Source organism: Haliaeetus leucocephalus, unplaced genomic scaffold (assembly GCF_000737465.1).
Source record: "Haliaeetus leucocephalus isolate CR32 unplaced genomic scaffold, Haliaeetus_leucocephalus-4.0 Scaffold696, whole genome shotgun sequence".
NCBI classification, from domain to species: domain Eukaryota; kingdom Metazoa; phylum Chordata; class Aves; order Accipitriformes; family Accipitridae; genus Haliaeetus; species Haliaeetus leucocephalus.
This window is the reverse complement of record NW_010973132.1, coordinates 2990651-3014306: the sequence shown is the minus strand read 5'-3', so window position 1 is coordinate 3014306 and position 23656 is coordinate 2990651. Positions and strand designations below refer to the sequence as shown.

The window sequence follows — 23656 nt, the reverse complement described above, 5'->3', positions numbered from 1 at the left end:
AGATCTTGTTAGCTGTGGAGTTGAAGCTTAAAATATGCTAATATTCTAGTATTTTACTAAAAAATTGGAGTATTTTGGAGGCTTTTTTTAGCATCAGGCAAAGTAATTGAGCCAATGAGTTATATTTTAGCTATCTTTTTAGGACTCTGACTCACAAGATTTTTATGATTCGTATGAGCGTGATTTAAGAGGTACTACCTTGCTCCACTGCTAAATGTTGTTCTCCCATGACACAGGCAGTGTAATGGGCAGTGTATCTTCTTGGCCTCCACAGTTCATGACCTAGCATATTAGCTTAAACTGCCATTGATTTCAGTTTACATTAGTACTCTGGGATTTGAGCTCTAGTGACTGTGCTGACGCACCACCTGCTCTACCATCTTTGTTGTGTTGGTATAACCTCTAGCAGAGGTGGTGGGCAAAGGTCTGGGGTGGGTAACCTTGTCATATTTGGCTGTGGCAACTGACAGGGCTTGTGATTTAGATGTTAATAAATGCGATGGAGAGGAGGTATTTCCCCCCAGGGGAGGGGGACACAGGCCTTGAACAGAACTAGGAAAGCTTGTACCTGTAATCTCTTCTTCCCGTAGTGACAATAATAGTTTGTATTTTAATCCAGATTAGAATTGTAGGTCTCCTTGGCTTTCCCTGCCATGTCAAACAGATTTTCTTTCTAAGTGGTATTTTATAGTTAGCTTCAGCATTTAAAAAAAAAATGCCAAAACCCAAATGCCCCAAAACCAAAAAAACCCAAACAAAAAAACCCTCCCCCAAATCCAAATAACTCCCCCCCTAACCTGGCAACTTTCCACATCTTTGAATTGTCCTTTTCTGTTTCAAACTGTAGTTAAGCTGTTTGTAATTATCTTTTTTCTGTTGTTGTTTTTCATTTGTAGGAGGAGGTGGAGAGCTGAAGGGAATAACTTTCTCAAAACTGGTAAGTACTTCTTCCCAGGGCTAAGATGGTTTACCTAAGAATAGATGACATGAAGAGCTGGCATCCATTCCTGGAAAAGTTTAGTGTTTACTGAAAGCGAAATCCTATCTGTTCTTATATTCAGAAATTAAATCTGAAAAGTAAACGTTACTGATGGAAGCCCCAGTCCTATAAATAAAACCACTGTAGGGCTGAGATTTGGGCCCAAGGGTCTGTAAGTACAGTGGACATTTAAATTAATCTACTAAAAAATAATAATGTTAAATTTTTATTCTGTGTAATGTGAAAAACAAATTTATTTGAAGGGATTTTTTGCACAGAAAGACTTCTGTCTAAAATTAAGCTATTCGGAGTCCTTCCATACATGCAGAAGGCATTAATGGCTTTTGTGTGGGTCCTACCTTTGTTTTTATCTTGTCAGCTGTGTTTCTAGTGTAGTTTCCAAAATAGCCATAGTTTAAATAGCTTTGTGATATTTTAGATGTTCTGATGTGGATTGTATTTAATTGAGATAATAATAGAGAAGTGTTAATGCACTTACGTGATTATTGTAGAGTTTAAGGTTTCATTCAGTCTCTGAATATTTATACAGTATATAAACATCTACTACCTTAACTGCAGTGTGTTGGGGTACTTAGATCTGAGTATGAAATTTTAAGTCTTGAAGCAACCACGTGAGATATAAGGGATTATTTGTAACAAATGCATGCCAGCAAGAAATCAAATAGAGGGTTGCTGCTTCCCAATGCTTGAAATCAATCCAAGGAATGGCAAATTTACCTCTTGCTCTCAGTGTTCTTTCTGGCTGAGGCTTGGAAGTATGTCTGGATGTACAAGAGATGCGTGTACTCCACAATCCTTTGCATTCCTTTTGGAAAATCACTGATTCTCGCATTGAACAAGGCATTTGCATGTTTTCCTTTAAAAACTAATGGGATGAAGGATATTTGCAGACCAACCCATCCATGCTATTTCAATCATCTACAGGCTTTTTAATTAAAATAATTCCACTGTCATAAGAGTAAAGTGGAAAATGCAGTATGTTTTGTGATTAATCCAGGGATGGTTTTATATGTCTTTGGATGTGGTATTCTAGGTAGTTTATAATGCCACTGGACTTAAGTTTTTAAATCTTCCCTTGAAGTTTAGTCTAAAAGAATAGATGTTCAAAAATACTCAAGATTTTTGCGCTCGTAAAATGTGTGTGACTACTTGCTTATATAGTTCTGTACCTGCTTTCAAAGGAAATATTAGCAATATTTAACCAGCTGCCCTCATAGATATTTCTAGACATTATTCTACGTAAAACAGAAAAATACAGTCTAGGATTTGTTGGATGTAAGGAATGATAACTTTTTTTTTAAATTAACGTTGGAGAAGTGTTTAAGGTACTCCAGAGGAATTTTGGACAGGGATAACTTTGGATAGTTATTCCTGTTTGGGAAGGAAAGCTACAAGTGCATGTTCTAGAGTGTTTCAGTTCTAGAGGGGTACAACCAAATAACAACTTGTATATATTTCGTATTCAGAAATCAGCAACTTGACCACATTTTTAAATGAACATCTTATTTAATGTGTTCTCCCACCCCACCAATGATTTGAATGCTTAGAACACTTCAGAACCTTGTAATAAATTCTGTGCTGTCCTTTGCCTGTTTCCTTGTCTTTAAGGTGGTGGTGATGCATGCCTCAGCTGGGCTGGCATGCCACATATATGGTATCTTATTTGTAATTTAACAAAGTTCTTATAATTGCTTATCCTGGTTCTTTTTTACCAAGGAGAACACTGGTGCTGCTAGCTGACCAATACAGCGGCTGGCAGAGGTGATTGCCAGGGATCATTCTTTACTGTGTGGCCTTCACTGATGAAGCAGTGTTAGTTTCTCTCTCCTTACATGTCAGACACTTAGTTTTTGAAGAGGAGGTTGTTCCCTATGTTTAAAATGTGCTTCAGTATAACTTGCTTGGCAGAAGGTAATTGGAAGTAAATGATACTGCAAAGTGAGTTTCTCTGAGGCTATAATGGGAATGCTGGAGGAGGGGAAGTAGGAAGGAGTCAAGAGTTAGAAAACCTATCAAAAAAAAAAAAAGAATAAAGATCAAAAGTTTGTTAATCTCTTTTGCCTTTTCTTGGAAGCTTCAGTCTTATGAATTGAAATTAATTCCTCCAGGATGTTATAGTATGGCACCTGTTTCAAATTTATCTATATGGAAGGAATAAATTCTGAGGAATTGCAAAATCTGCTAACTTTTTAAATTATAATGAAAGAAAAATCTGAAATTGTAACATATTTTGGGGTGGAACTGAATGATTGGTATGTTACTAGAATTGTTTTGGGTTTTTTACTTACTTTTCACAATATGTATTTGTCAATACAACAATGGATTACATTAGTTCGTATCTACACCCCTGTAAACATGGGCTGAGCAACCACTTGCTTCTGCAAAGCACTAACACTTTTTTCTTAAACCTTTTAAATATTAATTTTGAAAAATCTTTCTAGCTGTTCAAGGCATCTATGCAATCAGGTTGGATTAGTTTTTATGAACCATTGATACTACAATTTCTATCTGTCAAATTAAGGTATGCATTAATAGTAGTTGCTCAATCTTTGTGGTTTTTTTTTTTTTACGCAAGTACAGTGTTATTTTTCTCGTGGACTAGTACTGGGCTTTAGTCACATGTATTAAAGTTAAGCATATTGTTCACATTCTCAACTGAGATAACTGTCTCTTCTGCTGTTTTGCACTTAACTTTAAAGTTAATATGTAGTTACAGAGTGATACTAGCTATTCATCATGAGTGCCTTCTCATTCATTGAAGACACACTGAGAAAGAAACTATGGCCATATCTGCCTGTATCTCTACCCCAAAATCGCATTTCCAAGGCTTATGAAAGACTTTTTACATCTGCAGTGGGTTCCAGTTTTCATTAGCCAGTCTCCCACGTGGTTTTCTGAAGCATGGTTTCTTTTGAAACTGCAATGGTAGGGACTTAATGCAGGCTATAGTTGTTCTTGTCAGTGAGTGGAAGTAATAATCCAGGATTCTGTTTTCTCATTACTGTTTGTGGTAATAGAACAGGGAACTATATGTAATTTCCATGTATCCCTTGATACAAATTACAATTTTATAGAGAGTAGTGCTGCAAAGGCAGCTGTTTTCGCTCATCTGTGTCACATGTGGGAGAGGCCCTTGCAGAAGGTCATTTCATGTGTTGACTAGAAACTCTGATCAGGCCTTTGTTATTTAAATAAGTAACTTTAAGCTAACAGCAGACAGCACTGACAAAGAATGAATTTAAATATAATGCGTTTTAAGACCCCTTTATAGTCTTCTCTTTTTATAACATGTTTCTGTTTGGAAAGAGAAACAATTAATTTAAATAAACAAAACAAAACCAACCCCCAAGCTCTTTATTTTCAGGAGTTCACAAACTTGTCCAGCACTTCAGTTTACTGTAGTGAGACAATGTTAAAATAAAATTCTGTAACTTATGGGAATTATTCTCTTTTTACAGCCTACATGTCTAATCTAAACTGTCAATATCCTTTTGAAAACAATGAAGTCTCATTATGAAGGCCTCTGAGTTGGCTACAATACCTGTGCAATAATTGTGAGCAATTTTCAAAAAATAAAAAAATAGGAACTATTTTAACACTCCAGGAATTCTTTAATATGGGGTGTCTGCATGGAAAAGTGGCTGGAAAGATTGCTGTATAACGTTTTCCGATGGCTTTTATGTGTATAGATAGATTTATAGATGTTTTTATACAGGTTCCATTGTGATTTAAGCATATGGGATAGACAGGAATCTTAATCCTGTTTCAGAAGCTGATACTTTTAATGTATTTGTGAACAAAAATATCTTGTCCAGCTTTCAAGGCTTTTATAAGTATGGCTGATAATACTTTTCTATGTCAGAGGTTGGGGGCATTAATTTGTAGTACAAGTGAAGATGGTAAACTCATACTCTTGTTCTAGAAGTAGAATTCCAGGATTAAAAGGATTTTAAAATTAATGGCTTTGAAAAAGTCTTGTGCTGCGTTATATCAATCTTGTGTTCCTTCAAAATAGGTTTCAACTGAAATGAGTAACTCAGCACAAACTTTAGGCAGTGGGTTATTGGTATATTAATGTTGTTCTGTCAACTTGCATGCAGACCATCCCATCTAAGAACAGCTCGATAGTATCATGGAAGTATGTTAATGCAGTACGTTGTTTAACAACTTACTGCTGTTTGGGTTACAGAATTTTAGTCTCCAGAGTATTTTCTCATCTACACAGATTTTTAAAACATTCTCGGTGGTTAAATTTTCTAATTTAATATGCAACAGCAATAGGATATTGGTAGGAAATAGCTGCCTGCAAACTAAGATAAGGGGCAAGTATGTCAACTTTGGGATATGTGGGAAGTAACAAATTTGGCTTAACGACTCTAAGGCAGGCATTTTGTACAGCCTGCAGACTTCTTATGTTCGAAAGATTGTTTGTGTTTAGGCTGGAAAGCTGCAGTTGAATATAGTTCACTACTGAATTCCTGCTCTGTTGTAATCTCCTTTTTTCAAATTGGCTTCTGTCGTTCACTAACAAAAACAAAACCTTTATTTTTCTGTAGCACTGGTGTTAAAGAGGAAACCAGAAACTAAAGGCACTAGAATCAGCAAAGACACTTCTAGAGAAAGTGGAGAAGGTAGAGAATGGAGCTGCAGACTCTACAGGAGGCTCTGAAAGTGGAAATTCAGGTTCACCAGGTAATTTGTATTCTTTCATGCTTTATACTTTCAAGTAATAGCAGCATTAGTATTGCTGATAGTATTACTACTAATGGTAGCATTAAGTAATAGCTCTACAACTATAGTAATAATTGTTTTATAAGCTTGAAACTACTCCAGAATTTTATACTCTGCATTTTGACCCCACCACCTGTTGTTTTTTTAGAAAAATCTACATATCAGGCTGTGGGTGGGGATTTTTTTTTTATTTTTATTTTTTTAATATTTTGTAGCAGTGATAAAAACGTTCTGAAAACTCTTTAAGTTCAGCAACTTCTGTCTGGAATGTTTTTCTGACGTTCTGAAGCCAACTTCAGTATTCAGTTGGCAATGGAAGAATACAGTGGAGGAACTTTCAGGCAAAATGTGTATGGTGCTGCATAGTCTCATCTGGTTCTTCTCTTCTGGAGTGACTTCATTTAGTACCTTCTAAACTTACATAGTTTTGCTAACCAAAACCTTGTAGTGCATGGGCTCAAATTCTTACACGTTGGGTGTTTTTACTGGTGGCCTGTCCAATACTATATGGCAGTAGAGTTGCAGTTTGCAATTCTGTTACATACAAATGAGAAATATTAAAAATAATAATAATAAAACTTAATTTAGTAAATGTAAGAGGACATATGCATATTAATTCTTGGAACAAAATTGTTACAGCCATAAACAGAGTAGCTGCCAACTTAAAATGTTAAATTTATCAGTGAGACCTTTTCTAAAGACAGTTCTCCAAGTATTTCTGTTGGATGTCTGAAACGCGCAACTGTTACACAGTGGATTCAAGAAATATGTGATAGGTTACACTGATCAGTGTAACCCATCATACAAAATTTGGAAAACGTTTCCAAATAGCCTGGTGACTTGTTTAGACAAGTGTTCTAGATGACTTGTTCAGGAGTTGCTGCAATGATGAGCATAGTGCAGGAACTTGAATGGGTGGATTAGTAAAATGAAGCTATGTTTGCTTTAACAAAATATAACTTTCAGCAAGGGAAAAAAGCTTGAAAAAGCTAAAGATTAATTTCCAGAACTACATACAAGTATTTGCTCTCCTCAGAAACTGCAAGGCCCTTGCATTCAAAACTTCAATGAAGTTTTGTTATGGGGGTAAGGAAATTCAGAAATTACCCATGGCATTTTGCTGCAGAAATTAAAATGTTTAAGGCCAGTGAGTATTTTTTTCCAAGTATTATCTGCTCTATGGTGATCAGAGCACTAGTCATACTTGTGTTTGTATAACAGCATTTACTTCTTGTGTGTATCTTCATTCCCCTTTATGCCTAAACTAACCAAAAATTTTAAGACTGCAAATTTTGAATAATCTTTAGCATATGTTCATAATGATGATGAACAGGGATGGAGACTGGAAAATGTCCCAAAAGACTATTTTTTTTTTAACAACTTCAAGGTTTTTTTGACCCTGTTTGCCTTAGCTTTGTCCAATCTTCATTAAAAGTGAGCTCTGCACTGAAGTCAACTTTAATTAAATTTGAGTTTAGTTGGTGAAACTAGTCAAGCCATTGTATCAGAAGGTTGTCTTTTTTTCTTCAAGATACTGTATATTCCCATAATTAAGGCTAAGAACAAGTCTAAATGTTTACAGTGGAAAATAACACTTGTAGCAACATGTTGGGTGCTTCCGTAAACTTCTCTTGAACTGTGCGCGGGTGGTTACTGCTGTGCTTGTCAAATGGCCACTGATAGAAATGAAACTTGGTTTTGGCACAAAAAGAAAGAAATCTTCAAATGAAATGCTTGAACTGTATTGTGTATCTTTGAATTTTGTAACTTAGAGATACAATATATCCCTTCTTTCGGCAGTGCTCAGGATTTGTGGAGAATTGTCTCACTTGTTATCTTTTACTTATCTAGTATTTCTTTTTCTGAGGACTCTCTGAAAAAGCTCGCCAGCACTCATACAGTCAGAGTTTATCATGCCCTTGTAAGTGGTGGACAGGTGTCTAATGAGCATACAAAGTTCAGCTCTGCACTGTGAGCAAAGCCTCCCAGCTTCCTCATGCAGTGTGTTACCTGTGACTGCTTACGTAGCTGTAGAAAGTGATGCTCAGTATGACTATTTTTGTTTGTAGAATAGCTCCTTGTTTTCTGCATATTCCAGTTTACCTCCAGAACTCTGTCCGAAGCTTTGATGCTGCTGCTTTGGCAAAGTGTATCTTAAACTACCAGTAAGGACCCAAAGGAGGTGTTTAGTTGTTTAGAAAAAGCTACTTTTTTTTGTTTCGTTTTGATGATTGAAGAATCCTCCATACCTGAAGTCTGACCAGGTCACTTGCTGTATCAGGGTACAACTTGAATATTCAAATATCTTCCATGTCAAAGCTATATTGCTTGTCCTGAGAAGAGATGCATCAAATCTAAGTAGTTCATTCTGCTACTGTGTTGACTTAATTAAGGTTATTTTGAAACAGTCTGCTCTTCATAGTTTTGATCACAAGAGGTGTTAAGGGAGTTATATTTAGCTATTCTCACAGAAGGGTTGGGTTTTATGGATGACTCCTTGAGCTGATGCATAGAAAGAACCTAAAACATCCTTTTCTTTCTCTCATTTTGTAGCAAAAAGATCAGTAGGTTTTAAAATATCTTAAATTTAGCTTGCATTTGGGGTCAGTGCAAAAGAACATTATTTTTTTTCTTATGATTGGATGACACAGTATTGTGTGATCCATAAATTTAGCAGTACTTTACGAACAGTTTACAGTCACTGACTGTATTGTCTTATGACTGAGTCTGTACAAGCACTTTGCATAAAAACTAAGATTTATTGCTTGTCAAACTCCAATGTGGCAGAAAGCACCAAGGAAAAATAAGCTAAGCATGTAAGCAAAAGGGTAACATAGCACCTTACCTCCTGTGACACTGAATGGCAGCATGACGAAACAATAATATTTAGTGTAGATAAATGCCAACTGATGCACTTCGGAAAAACAGTCCTCGTTTTACATCTGCAATAGCAGGCTGTGAATTAGCTATTAGTGCTGCTGAAGGAGTTCTTGCAGTACAGAGTACTTGAATGTTGCATGCAGTTTTAAACTTTGTCTCCAGATGATAGAGATGAACTAGAGAAGTACAGGGAAGGGTGTTAAGAGTGAGCAAAGCAATGGAATGATTCGTGCATGAGGAGACTTCCAGTCTGAAGAAGCGATGACTGATGGAGGAATATGTGGTGTGGAAGAAATGTAGAAAGAAGATAAATAGAGAAACAGTCATAGAATATCTCGAGTTGGAAGGGACCCATAAGGATCATCGAGTCCAACTTGCAGCTCCTCTTGACTTGAGTCAAGGCTCATTTTCCATAGTTTTATTTGCCCTTCATGCTTGCATTATCAGGAGGCAGATTCAAAAGAAAAAGAAGGTCCTTTTACGTAAAAGTCCTGTAGTTTAACTTTGGAACTTATTGCCACAGAATCTTGAGTGTTTTCCTGAGTTCAAAAAGTAATTAAGGCAGATTAATGGAAGAAAAAAGTGTGTTACTAGCTATTAAACGTAAGACATAATCTTTGAAGGCATCAGAGATGTAAATTTCTGAAAGGTGGGATATAACACTCTATGCTTGTCCAGCGTAGACATGCTGATACCTCTGTTTGCTATTGGCTAGTACTGGAAAGAAAATGCAGCAGGTAAACCTGTGGTCTGATGCAGGATTATCTTTGTTTATGCTTTTTTTTTTTTTAAATTAATACCATTTTTAGGATGTGAAATAAAATAAACTTATAATTAGGTGACAAAATCTGAATTCTCTGACTGGTATCAATTCAGGCGGAATGAAACATATATTTTTCTTGCTTGCTTTGCCCTTCTGTTTCTCAGTCCTTTTCCTGATTCTGATGAGGAAATGGGGAAGAAAGTACAGACTTTACATTGTTATTTGCATGTGTGGAAAGGACATGGCAGTGTGATGAATAAACGAGGCTGTAACCAAAAAAGAAATTGGGAATTTTTGGTTTGCATTGCTTCATTCTGGGCTCTGGTTTTCTTTGGTGACAGCCTGGTAACTTCTTCCTTGCTTAGCAATAGACAGCATTCTCCTGCAGCTGCCTGAAGGAAGTGAAGGAGGAAGAATAGTGAATGGTAACCATCTGTCTGCTTTCCCTTGGATGTGGAGGGCATCTCTTCTACAATGATCTCAATCTCTCTCTGAAGGAGAAAAGTGGCAAAGATACTTGTGAACATGGGTCTTCCATGTGGTACCAGCCAAGCCAACATACTGGCGGACCCTTAGTACTTGAAACATTCTGCTCTTGAATATACAGACAGCTTTTGTGCCTGCAGTGGTTATCAGCGATTTGTGTTTCTTGTGACTGCAAGCAAAGGCGGCAGCAGTTCTAGAGGAGACACAGCTATTAAATTATCTTACCCAGCTGGCTGAAATTGTCTTTAAAAGGCATCACTTGTTCAAGAGCTGTTTGAGAGAAGGAGCAAAAGTGGTGGCTTAGTGCAGTGGTTTTACCATATTAATAAGAATGGGTTTGAAAATTATATAATACTGGATTCCAGGCCTTGCTATTGAAATGCTGGAAACTGAATATTTTGCTTTTACAAATGTTCTTCAAAAATGTTGAATTTTAAACTGTTCAACAAGATCTGTAATGAAAATCTTCATTGTATTGTTGCATCTTTTTTCTTTCTAGAAATTGGTTGCCCAAATGAAGCAAGATCCGCAGGTAAGTATTTATTTTTATATTGCATTATTTACCTTAAAAATACAGGAAATAACAGTGCATGAAGCTTGAGAATTTTAGCTATTTCTTGATCATGTTCTTGCCTGCTAACACAGTGTTTAGAAGAAAACCATTATGAACAAATCTTTAAACAATGACTGTTGGATAGTTTAAAAAAACAAAACAAAACAAAAAAACCCTATTGCCTTTATGGAACTTTTTGCCTTGTATTCTTAATAGTTTAAATCAGGTGACTCTTGTGGGCTGTGGTGCAGTTCAAACATGCAGTAAGTTTCTGATTCTGTTAGGAGCTGCTCTTTATAAAATCTGCCATTACTTGAATTTGCTTTTTTCTTTTTTGATTATCAGAAGGTTCACAGTTGTACGAGAAGAGATAGGATATTCTGTCCAAGAAATTTGTCCAAATAGTGTAGCTTAAGGCTGTGTTCGGATTGCCTGTCTCAGGTATCCAACTTCAGCACTGTAGTGTCCACAGAGTGGGCACTTGGCCTTGGGGTGTTTCAGAGCTACTGAAGTTGGATAACTGGACTCCTTGCATAGGCAGCTGAAGTCATCCCTTTCCCAATGATTGTGTAAGGAGACTGGGTTATCTTGTACAGCAACTGAGCACTCCAGTGTGCTGAATGGGGAGTTGCGTGGAGTTCTCTAACCAGTCTGTAATTCTGAGTAGGGGGATAAAGGCAGCTTACTTGAAGCTTGCTATTAAGTGCTTCCACCCCCCTACAATACTAAATGCCCTGTAATTTTCTGAGCGTATATTTTTCTGGGCTCAGTGGAGTGGGAAGACAGCTTTTTGTAACAGTCAAATAGTTAGACCAGGGAGTGGGGTGGTATTGGAAAAAATCTGCTTTCTAGAACTTCTGATGGGATTTGGGTAAGGTCTACTACTCTTACTTGTTGGGCAAGTCTGCTAATGATTAGCCTACAGAGCAATCTGCTTTCAGTTCATACCTGCTGAAGGCCAGAAAATGGTGCAAGTAGCCATGCAAAGTTCCTGGAGCCAGAAAGAGTAAATCTGGTCCCTGCTTCCAATGCTCTTAATGAATTTTTATGCCAGATTGATAAGCGGAAACTAGAAGGGAGGATGACTGGTCAATATCTGGTTTTGCTAGAATTGTGTGTATATTGGAGAAGACTATCTACAAGCCGAGACTGGAATGCATTTCAAAATTGTGTGGAAGAATATAAAAATAGGGAAGTTTTCCTGAGCATGAAGTTCCTGTAACAACATTAGTCCTATGTTTTAATATTTCTGTGTAGCACAGCAAACCTGTGTAATCTAATGTAGAGTTTACAACATAAATGAGAACAAAAAAAGTGGAAAAAGAGAAAAAATGCAGGGAAGCTCACTTCCCTGTCACGTTTCTGCAGAGCTTCACAGGCTTTAAACTGTGGACAGATTTTTTTATTTTGTTTTATTTTTAGTAGGAAAGACATAGTCCTGGTAAAAAATTGTTTTCTGACTGCATCGCTATAGTGATGCTTATGGCTTTGAAATCTTAAAGTGCTGTTGTAAGCAAAGTGCTGATATGAACGATGTGTTAAGGCAAATGTAATTCTCTTAAATACAGCTAAAGGTATAAACATACACGGAAATGAAGACTTAGATATGTTTGCCTTCATTTGACATGTGTGTCAATTAAGATTTAATAGATATGTTTGCTGATGCTCTACTCAGTCAAATGTATGATAATATCTTTGCGTAAGTAGCATAGGTGAGAATGCTTTAGGTAACGTACCATAGCATTCTATTGTATACAATATGATACTATTGTATTATATATTAACAAATGTTTCTCATTTAATTTGTAAGCTTGGATGAAATGTACAAATGTGATTTATAATGTGTTAAGCACTAATGGATGTTTTAATGAAATCTTCATTCCAAACTGGGTTGTATCTCTGAGTGCTAGAAAGGTCCTCTGATTATTGCTGCACTCAGTGACTTAAATAAGGCTTTGTTGGGCCTCTTGAATTTTATTGGCTGTACATCCAGAGGTGCTGTATTTCTAGTACACTATGCAAAACAAAACAAAAAAACAAAAAACCCACCTTCCTGCTACTACTCTATGTTAACAAATGGAATATCTTTCTCACAGATATTTTTTCTTTCTAATCAGAACGCTGATTTGAAGAAACAGCTTCATGAACTTCAAGCCAAAATCACAGCTCTGAGTGAGAAACAGGTAGGGAAAGAGAGATGTATTGTTAACACCCTGTTCCAAAGAGGTCTCTTTTCCCAGCTTCCAAGAAAGCTGCTAAATTTTTATGTGCAAAAATAAGTGTGGGCAACCAGACATTTTTGATTTTTATTTGATTTCTCAACAAAAGATAGGTCAAGTTATTGTGAGTCTGTCAAACAAGCAGCTAGTATAATGAGTGGAAGCTATAGCAATTTTTCTTGTGTTGAAACAAATGTGTTATATTAAGGGAGCTGGAAAAAGGAATTAATTTTGTCACTTCCTCTGTTATTATCTTGAAACTTACTCTAAACCAGACCATTCTGGTTTAGACAAATCTTTAGATTTTGTCTTAGTTGGCCCACACTGTGCATCTGGATGAGTATGCTCGAATTTTTTGTGTCTGGACCAATTAAATTCATGTCAGTTACGGGTACCTAATAGACAATTTGGAAATCAGTTGTGTGTTTTTACCATGATAAATTATACCACAGTTGTCTTACGTTTGCCATTTGGTAGGAATTCTTTTTGACACGTCTAAAGTATGAGTAATAATTAGAACTGAATGCTTAATAGAAAGATTGTAAAACTTGAAGACGCGTCTTATGGGTAACTAGAAGAAAAATAAGTTTGAGAGATCTACAAAACTTGTTCTCACTTATGTTTTTAAAAAACAAAGCAGCAACACACACAAAAAACCTCATACACAACGTCCCCCAAAAAACTAAACTGACTTAAGTAGTCCCTTAATTGTATTGCTATTATGTCAATAACAGAACCAAATTAGGTCATTTGATAACACCTTTGAAGAGGGCAAACATTTTAGAACGTGTGTATAGGTAAGAATATAGTTATGCATCAGTGTCACATCTAGATACCTGCATTCATCTGTTATCTGCTGTGTTCTGTTTTGAGAATTACCTTTCCTAAGGAAATGGGCAGACAGTGATTACACTTATCTAGAAATTTTACTAAAAAATTATAGTATGTTTTAGTGGTGGAACAGTGAGTCTGGGAAGGAACATGTAAGGATGATAAAGAAAATGATTTTTTAATGAGAATACTAATTCAACAAAAACTGAGGTTTTGCTGATGTGATGGCATCCCTCTCTTGAAGATGATTTATTCTCTAAAACCAGCATGAGCCTCTGCATGTGGCTATGTCTCACAGCAAGCAGCTCCAGAATTCTCTGGTAAGCTCTGGAGGCCCATGGTAATTTCAAAATTAGCTTGCCTTGATGCCACGAAGCAAGTCATACTGACTACCACTTCACATGATCAGCAGGGACAAGGCAGTGAGATAGTGAAGGGAAGGTAAGAAAGAAGTAAGTATATCTTACTGTAACTTGTAAACTTGGATTCATAACTCTTTAAAGTTACATTACAGTGGTCTATACTAACATGTATTTAAATTACCCATCACCTGAAATGCAGCTGTATCTTTTCTGCTGAAAATTACAGCTCAAAGTAGTAAAGCACACTTGTTCATGGGGATGAACATGGGCTAAATTTCCAAAAGACTTGGAAGTAAAAGTCAGAAACTAATTTTTCAGCCCCATAGCGAATATAGTCAATATGAACTCACAGTCCAGTTTCCTTCTTTGTATTTTTATGGTTTTGATTATCAGTAGAACAGTGAACTTATCTATGATTGTTGAAGTTTTAGTATTTTGTAATATCTGCCACTGGACCGCAGACCTGCCAGTGTCCCAGACAATAGTGTTGTTAAAGTAGTACGGCTGCTAAAATGCAATGGTCATGGCAAATTGAGTTCTAGAAGGAAAGCACACAACTTCCCAATGCAGAGAAATGCTCACTACCTCTTATTTGTAGGAATCTGTTTTATAGACATCTGTGGCTTAGCAATACAGAGTTAAGCAGCATTTTAGAGACTACAACAAAGCCCTTTTTTCTGTTCTCACTTTCATTTTTCCTTAGGAAAAATAATTACTATCAATTGTTTTATGGGGAGAATATTATCCAACAACTTAATTTTCACACAGTGTGGAGAAACATGCAGTTTTGCATAGTAAATTGTGCAGTGCATTTCTTAAGGAAGAGTGCAACACGTGTTATCTGTACCTGTTCAGAGCCAAGTAAGTAGTCTTGATGTCTGATGAATAAACTCTGAGGGCTTAACTCCACTGTGGACAGTTACAGGAGGCATAATTGTGTCTGTTTGATTAGTTTTTCACACTTCATTAAAAGCTTAAGTTCCAGCCTGTGTGGTGTCCCTATTCGGAGACAGTGGCGTGGAGCTGAGACCCTGGTGTTAGAGAGGCAGAATACTGAGGTATTTCTGGCTTCTGAAATATTATGTCAGCCTAGTGTACCATTTTTCTTTGCCCTCTTATTTAATAAAGTTACATGAAGACTTGTGCAAGAACCAAGCCAGTGGTAGGTTAGCTAAAAGCTTTTAGTTGCTTTAGGACTTCTCTCCATTTCTGAAGCATCGTGAGAGTAGTGCTGACACTTGCTGCCAGTCGCTGCAGTGATTCGTAGTGGCTTAGGTTTCTTGCTGAGAATTAATGACAGCTCTGTTCAGAAGTTTGTGAAATTGAAGAGATCTGGCAAAGTACAAAAAGAAAGCAAGTAGGCTGTGCAGCGTGTACGCTTAAACCTAAAGGAATTTGTTAGCTGATGCACGGTTAAAGTGTTACAGTGTAAGATATGTCATATGTTCATATGTTTTTTGAAAATGTAAAAGAGGTGAAAATAAATGCTTTGATTTGTTTCACCTGAGAGATGATGTAGCAGTGTATGCTGATTGCGTTATCATATGGAAGAAAACCTTCAAAAAAGAGAAAAAACTTATGTGAACATAATTTGCATTTAAAGGGCAGTAAACATGAATCCTTCAGAAGATCATTTTCCTCTGCTACTCTCTTTGTTATTACCACAGAGTTCTAAACTGCGTTTACCTTACTTTTCTAATCCGTGGGCAATAAGGTGAATTCAGTTTAACAGTCTTGTTCCTCAGCTGTGTGGGTGCTGCAGTTTGGAAAGCCTGAATGCATTGGTTTTAAAACTGGTTTCTTCTTTCTTCCCCCATCCTTCTTTTCAATAAAGAGAAATCAAGAGTAACTTTTTGCAAAACAGTTTTAATTGCCAAATCTAAGCTTGGGTTGTAAATATGAATTCTGTTGCTGTGTAGCACTGTTTTTTATTATATTTTCACATCTTTGTAAGAAAATCATGGTCTTAACACCCTTTCCTTCACTTTGTATTCTATGATAGTGTCTTCCTTTGGTATTCTGTTTTGTAGACTTTTACCCACAATTACCTGTCACTACTCAGCTCTTGTCTAGGTGAAATGTACTCCTTATGATAAAAAAACCATAAAGAATGTATTCTTGAATTTTTCCATGAGGAAGTGTATCAGTGTGTACTTTTTTTTACTTTGGGGAGGTGGGGTGGAGATTGTTACCAGTGACACTGGTGAAAGACTGAGGTAGAGCAGGGCTAACATAAAGGAGCAAGAGGGATGTAATCTTGAAGTAACACCTTTTTTCTGCTTCTTTCCCTCCATAGTTAATTAAAAAATTATAATATGATCTTGCAGATATAACATTCTTGAGTATGTATCATAACAGTACTTTTTTCCAGTGACAAGGAAGAGGTCGTCTTTATTTCACTAAAAATTGTAAAGAAAGAAGTGGGCAGCAAACAAGTGCTTTTTAGCAATATCATGTCAAATACAGAGGAATTTCTACATCTGTCCTTACTACAATTTCTTGGAGAAGTTGGAGCATTCTGTCTTAAATGTGGAAGAAAGCTTACAGAAATAGTCTTTTGACCTTATGGTAAACAGGTGATGGTGGTAAGCATATACTAAAGAAATCATATGGCTCTTTCCGCTATATTTGAAAATAAAATGAAAATGTCTCTTACTGTAGTTGCACTGAAATTCATTGAATCTTCAGAAAACAGTCTTGTGAAAACTCGACTTGTATTCTAATGCATTTGCTCTTGACATGGAAAGAATAAAGTGGATCCCTTTGTTACTTTGAATTCTGAAGAGCTGTGTACACTTGTAGGGAAAAGTACTCAAAAATAGTTCTTATAGGGATACTTGTGTTTTTTATTTTTCGGGGGGGAAAAGTTTAACTTTACTGTGAAGAATAGTTGAAACTGTAGAATATCATCAGAAAAAATGCATGCTATAAAAGCAAGTTTATCTCTATTATGAGTAGGCAAATCTAGTGACTTTTGCTTGTATTTAAAGTTTACAGCAAATTGTGGTGGTTGAGGTTATTCTAAATCCTTTATGTTCAGGGTGAGACTCCTTTTAATGTTGGCACTAAATAGCAAGTAATGAGAAAGGGGATTTGGGGGGGAGATTAAGAATGGTAGTGTAGTTTAACCATGGCTTTGTGTAGTTGAACAAATGTAAACATGTGGTTTAGACTGACAAAGGAAACTTGTTATTTAAGTCTTCAAAAAAACTGTCAGGAATAGGTTTAAGCATTAATGTTGCTATATTTATTACAGGTACCATAACTGAGTAATGAAAAGATTGGTAATGTGCATAAATTCATCCTGTGAGACTGTTCTTCTTGAACGCTTGTCAGTCATAGTAAAGGTGAATTTTTATGGAGGCTTTTTGAACACATTATCAGAAAATTGTACCCGAAACATGTTCCATCTATTCTGTAAAGAGGAAAGGCAGTGTTTTGGTGAGAGGAAAATAAGTGCAGGAAAGCTAGAGAGCAGGAGGGAAACTGGGTACAGTTAAGGGGTAGAAAGGAGCACTCTGAAATGCTTCTGCATGAGAAGGTAGGCAAGATATGCCTGTATGCTGTAGATACAGCAAATGAATACCATGACAACTTTAGGGCTCAAAATCTGGAAATAAACAATGAAGTCAGTCACTTCTCACTCCTGCCAGTTTTGTCTGGAGTTTCTAATACCTCCTTTCCCCGAGATCCATCAAGGGCATATTAAAATGCCAGTTCTGTCAGTAATGGAGGAAGTGTGCAAATATGCCATATGAATGTGTAGCAACTAATAACTTGAGGCAGGTAATGCTTAATTTCAGTTCCAGTTGTTTGTATTACTAAACATCTGTCTTTTTTAAGTAAATGGCATGATTGATAAAGATACGCTAATTTCCATGTAACTGCAAGCATCCATTTATGCCACTGTTTATAAAGCAGTCTTAAAATACATGAAAAACAATTTTGCACCTTCCCAAAGTTTGGGTTTAATGTTGAAACACTGTAGTGATACACTTAGCTCTGCCTCCATAGTTGACTATTTGTAGATTCCTTTCTTAGGTGGTTTGAAGTAGTCACTCATTTTTCCTGTGAAAAAGATACTGGTCTGTCTGGACGTAAGGAGGAGTAAGTTAACTGCCTCTGTGAATCGTCAGAGCCTTTTGAACCCTCTGATCAGCGTGAACAGCACCTGTTCAGAAGGTGAATGTTTGTTTGAGAAATCTGCATGAGCTTACTATTTTAATCTTTGGTATTTGTTTAATTTGCATCCAGATACTGTGTGAAAATGTGAATATAATGACTTCTCATTAAGTTATCATCTTCCATATTCTCAAGATATACTGGCTGAAGCAAATTTTGAATGTTGTACAGATGATTGTAGATAGGCAGAGTGCATGCATCTCTCCCTGCTGCCTCTTTTGCAAAACCGATGTTATAATTATTTGCATATGACTGAAATATTGCTAAGCTTTCTCAGACCTTTTGTAATGCTTAAATCATGATTAAACTCATTGTGGCATCTAAACTTGGATTTCCCGTTCTTCTCTTAATGTAACTCCACCTAGACTTCATGCTATGGGTTTGTGAACTTAGTTTTTGCATATCTAATATACATTAGCACTGGAGTAACTTAATTTAGGAAATGCAAGTGACAATTTCATTATATCATTAAAAAGAAGAAAAAACCTCCACACCTTCCCCCTGCTACCCTTCCTTTAGCACTGGCTCAACTTACAGTTTTTGAGTTCATGCTGTATTTAAGCCACATTTGGATGCAGCTGGAGAACTTTTTTAATTGAGGCTAGTTGGATATATCTTTCATCTTCATATAGGCCAGGGCATAACTCCAAAATAGCCTGCTCTGCTTGAAAATCAACACTGTAGATAGAAAATGGGCAGTTAAACTACAGTATTTCCTTGAAAATCCCCTACTGATGGCGAGAGTTGGTTATTAGGTGCTCCTGCATGTTTTGACTTGCTGGATGACCTCACACATCAGTAGTTATTTTAAGGCCTGCTATTCCCTTTTCCCTTTTATATTTGGAGGAAAGACAGGCGAAACATCTGGGATTTAGGATATTTTGTATAGCACCCTTGAAGGCGTCTTAGTTGGAGGCTGGGAAAAGGGATTAAATCTACTAATGAATTTTTATAAGTGAAAACAGATTAAAATAGCCCATTCTGCTCTGTTCTGCATGCCTCAGTGGAACAACCTCATGGACACAGAAGCAGTATTTTGATTTATTCCAAGTGCATCAGTGTTAGAAGGGGAATCAAATCCAGGGATCTGCTTTTCAGAGCCTTATGGATCTGTAGTTCCTATTGGAGTTGTTTTGTCCCTAGCTCTTCTGAAAACTGTGTTGAATTTTGGAAGGGAGAAGAGAGAGACAGTGCATCTAATGCTTAGAATACAGGCAAAAACTTGTCTTTGCCATTTGTTCTCTGCTGCCTGGTACTTGACTTGAAAATAAGCCACTTCCTAAGATTGTGCTTTTTTTGCACTATTTACTGAATGTACTACAGCTATGGGCTAAAATATTTTTATTAGTAAAGATTATCTTATTTAATGGTACTATGCCAAGAACAAGACCAACTAGGGTAGTCAGCGTTAGGTGGTATTTTCCAGTGTGTGGGTTACATATTATACCCTCATAGTGCAGTGTGGAACCACTCAGTTCAACTCCTCATGCTCATTTTTGAAAAGAACCAAGATGAATGTGATATATTGCATTGCTTCTGTAGTGCCAGTTTGGAATTGGTTTCTGTTAATTGTAGTGGCCTTTACAGGTGGACTGGGGGTCCTTTGTGGTGGACACTGGACAAATAAAGAGGAAATACACTTCCTGGAAGTGATTTAGAGAGAAGATGGCATACTAAAGAAGCATGAGAGGGCCAAATGCATGTACAGTTTTTATAAAAGTTTATTTTAGGGATTGACTTTTCTATTTGAATAAATGTTAACTGCCCTTACTGCTCTAGTCACTATGAGGGTTTCTTTCTCATTTTATTGTGGAGACTGATAGGCTTGGGCCTTGAAGGGCTTAAAGAGAGAACAAGCCTTAAGGATTAAAGGGAAAGAATGCCCTTGATGGGGTTTCAGTAAATCTCTGTACCTTCTTTTCTGTGTTGACACTGTTGTAGGGAGACAATGCAGTCTTCATCCTTAGGAAACATTGGTGTCCACTGACTTTATAACCTGGTATACATTTTTCTCTCCATAGAAATAATTAAGAGTGTTTTATGTTCTTCAAATGTGGGCCAAATAACTGTGAATTCTACTATTTGTGGGCATTATATATAATCAGTTTTTTTCAGTATTGTACTCATTTCTGGGTTAACTTTTAAAATACTTGTTCTGACTTTTAGAAACCCCCAAAAGTGTATCTCTTTGGAGCAACTTTTTCCTTGCTGTTGCATTGCAATACCTAGTTAGCAGAGACACTTGATGGGGTGTCAGGGAAGATAGGTGGTGGAGGCCAGATAGCGTGTAGGTTTTCTTGGGGTGTTTTTGTTTTAATTAGGTCCATTATATCTGAGTTTTTCTTATTTTCTCTCTCATTCTAAGTCTGTCAAAACTGGTATTGATGTGCAAGGTGTCTTTCTCAACTTTCCCCCCTTATCGTAATGTAACAGGTAGATTTAGGCAGTGGTGAGTGCAGAATTCTGACAGAAATTTTGCTGGAATGAAATTTGAATTACTATGGGGATCAAGAGAGAGGTAGAGAGTACTTCCCAGGAGGGACTTTAGACAAGAGAACCTAATTCTTACTGTCCTGTGTTGCATTTGTGAGGGCCCGCCCCTCACTCCACTGGCTATAGAAAACTTGTAGGAAGATTAGGCTTCAGTTAACTCCTGTGAGTTCATTACCTGTTCCCTACAACATTTATCTGATGGAAGAGAGTTCTTGTTCTATTCTTTATTTTTTTAATAGTGAGAAATTCGAAGTGTCTTCTTACAGTAGACTTTTGAAAGCTCGCAGGAAGAAAGCCCTTGAGTTGCCATGAGCATTTCTTTTTTGTCCTGTAAACTCCCTTCAAGGTTAGTTGAGGTGAGTTAGAAACAGTTAAGTAGTGATTTCTTTTTTTTTTTTTTCCCCTCTTCTTTCTCAAGATTTCCTCAGTAAAATGTTGGCGGTGTGTCATAGTAAATGGACACTAGTGTGTAAGAGTTGGACCCAGGCTGCCCTATGTAGCAAGGAGAAACAAGCCACTTTTTTCCTTACCCAATAAGTAAAACCTCAGTGATGGTGTTTGCACTGTTTATAGAAGGCAGAACTTGTTTACCTTATTTTTCCTTGAAAAATAAACAGAGAAAAATTACATAGGAACTCTAATATGTGATGTGAATTCTTGAGACACGTGCTTTAGAACTGCTTAATGTCCTGCAGAACAGTGAGTGGCTATCCTTTTATTTTAGACTTCCGAAAAGTTGAATACTTGGCAGTATTTAAGCCTGTGGAGTCTTGCTCCATATCCATGCACTATCTTTATAAAATGCTTCATTTTGGTTCTAGTATGGCAGCTTTTCAGAGCAGTGCTTTGTCCTTTAGACTTGCAGCCAGCCCAGAGCAGCGTGGAAGTACCTGATTGTTAGCAGCTTTCTACTGTCAAAAGCTCCACGCACACCTTTGGGCTGGTAACAAATGCTTCAGTGATCAGCTTGGACAAAACTACGTTCTCGAATTCTCCAACTCATTCTAAAGTTTGTCATATATCTCAAGAAACAGAAGTATCCCATTCTTCGAGTAAATCATTTGGGGGAAGCAGTTTTACAGCAGCCCAGAACACTAAGCTCCTAACATTTATCTGCTGGGCTATTAAAATTGTGTGGCCTAAAGGTACTGTGTTCTCTGTTTGAAACTTGGAAACAGAAGCAGCTTTTCAATTTCTAAGTTTTTTTCAAATGAGAATGACTTACTGGCTGTCCAAGATTCAGTTCAACCTGCCACGTAAGAGCTACTTTCTTAACATCTTGTCTTCTGTAATAGGCAGGAATCCTGCACTTGAAGGCTGGTTTGGTAGGTGTTTCTTCCATACAGTGAGACTCTTCAGAAATGAGTTGTTGGATTGGGATGCTTTAGTGTGTTGAAATTGTCTTCTTTAAATGGATAAAAAGCAGCAAAATCATGCTCTGTCTAAATGTTAGAATTACTTCTGCTGCCAGGCCAGAACTGGTACTTTAATACCTTAGGGAGAAAATGGCCCTCTGTAGGGGGACTGGGAGTCATCTAAGTGTCAAATAATTCTACTATTGTTTAGAGAACTGAATATTATTCCCTTCTTTTGAACTGCTACCCTGTTGTTTGGTTACTGATCAAGGTACTGTCATGTGGGACAAAAATTCATTGTAGGTCTGCTTTTAACATAGCTTTAGGAACTTCCGAAGTTACTGTGTAGAGGATTTTGGTGCACAATACAGTGCTGAAGTGGAGAAGATTCATTTTAATTGGATACTAGGCTTCTTTTTCAAAAGCAAATGAGACTAATTTATATTTATAGATACAGACAAATTATTTGAAAGATTTTGTCTTTAAATGCAACTTAGTGTATGTTAATTTCCTTTAAATAGTCACTTAGACATGACTATCACAAAATAGATTTGGAGTTTATAACAGTTTTCTTTATGGAGAACTGGTGAGAGACTTGATAATTTCTCCCAAATTACTTTTAAATGCATTCAAGTAGTTGCATAGCTTTTGTCTGACGGAGTTTCAAGAGTAAAAAATGAAATTTCTGCAAAGGTCTTAATTTTTGAGCAAAATACAATACAATTAGATGAGAAATGCGGGTACTACAAATTCAATTTTGATCTGTTAATGGAAAGATTTTTTTGAGAGGATTTTTAGATATGATATAAAGTTGTGTCTTCAGGAGGTATTATGAATTTGTAGATCACTTTGGATGCTTGAATATTATCTACACCCTGGAGTTTAGAGCAATGTGCATCTCCTGTTAACAGGAGCATTGAGTCAGGCCCTCAGTGGGTGTCAATTCGGATGTTAAAATCCAAGGAATCCTATGGCTAGAATCCAGTTAACTTAAAATATGAAGCCCTTTTAATTTTTAGCCTTGTCTCTATTATTATTCTTAGTTTAGTAACCTGAAGGCATTTAAATCCCACTTACATGGAGAACTATAAAGAGAAAACGCTTCAAGAACCCACAGAAATCAACACTTACAATGCAAACGTCTCTGGGCACTGCAGGATGTCAGGCAGACACACCAACTAACTGCAGGCAAGCAAAATGAATGGTGTGTTGGGCAAGCTAGCCTGTGAGCTGGACAAATCAGCAAGCAGAATATTTTTTCTGAGGTCACCAAAAATTGCTAGATGTAATGTCAGTCATAAAACTAAAGCACTTAGAGGAAATAAATAACCAAACATTTTTAGAAAGAGCTATGCTACCTGAATTTACCTTACTGATGCTCTACAATGCATTTTTTCCTGGATAAACCAAGTAAAAACACAGCTGATAGTTTTGTTGTGTGTTTGTTTGTTTCTGTAATAAATGCCAAATGCATTGCTTCTATCCTTTGCATTAGGAAGGTGCATTATGGTAATATAAAAATGTGTCGGGTTCTGTATCCCTAAACCTTATTTTTTCTGCCAAGAACACCGGCAATAATCTAAGTGTTAAGTAGGATGGCCCTGCAGCTGCAGAGGTGAGGCACTATGTGGGACACTAATACGGTGTACCTGGTTTTTATGTGGTAATATCACCTTGGACTGCAATATGGCAGTGCTAGGTTTAACTCCATGTATAATATGCTGGGGTTTACATTTGAATAGTAGAAGACAGTTATTGTCCTCATGTTCAAGAAGAAAGTTTAGAACTTGAAATATTACAT

General features: G+C 36.8%; 1 protein-coding gene across 5 annotated transcripts in view; it reads left to right on the top strand.

The window, feature by feature from the left end:
* The first annotated feature begins 894 nt into the window (after nucleotides 1–894).
* The window catches only part of PHF21A (PHD finger protein 21A), a 98538-nt gene continuing 75776 nt past the window's right edge, over nucleotides 895–23656 (top strand). For 2 of the 5 annotated variants that reach the window (XM_010580102.1, XM_010580099.1), the window contains exons 1-4: nucleotides 895–937; nucleotides 5557–5692; nucleotides 10360–10392; nucleotides 12510–12596. In XM_010580102.1, coding sequence (XP_010578404.1) covers nucleotides 5639–5692; nucleotides 10360–10392; nucleotides 12510–12596 — 174 coding nt within the window. In that variant the 5' untranslated portion in view covers nucleotides 895–937; nucleotides 5557–5638. The remainder of the gene's footprint in view (nucleotides 938–5556; nucleotides 5693–10359; nucleotides 10393–12509; nucleotides 12597–23656) is intronic. The other 3 variants (XM_010580101.1, XM_010580100.1, XM_010580098.1) reach the window with 3 other exon arrangements.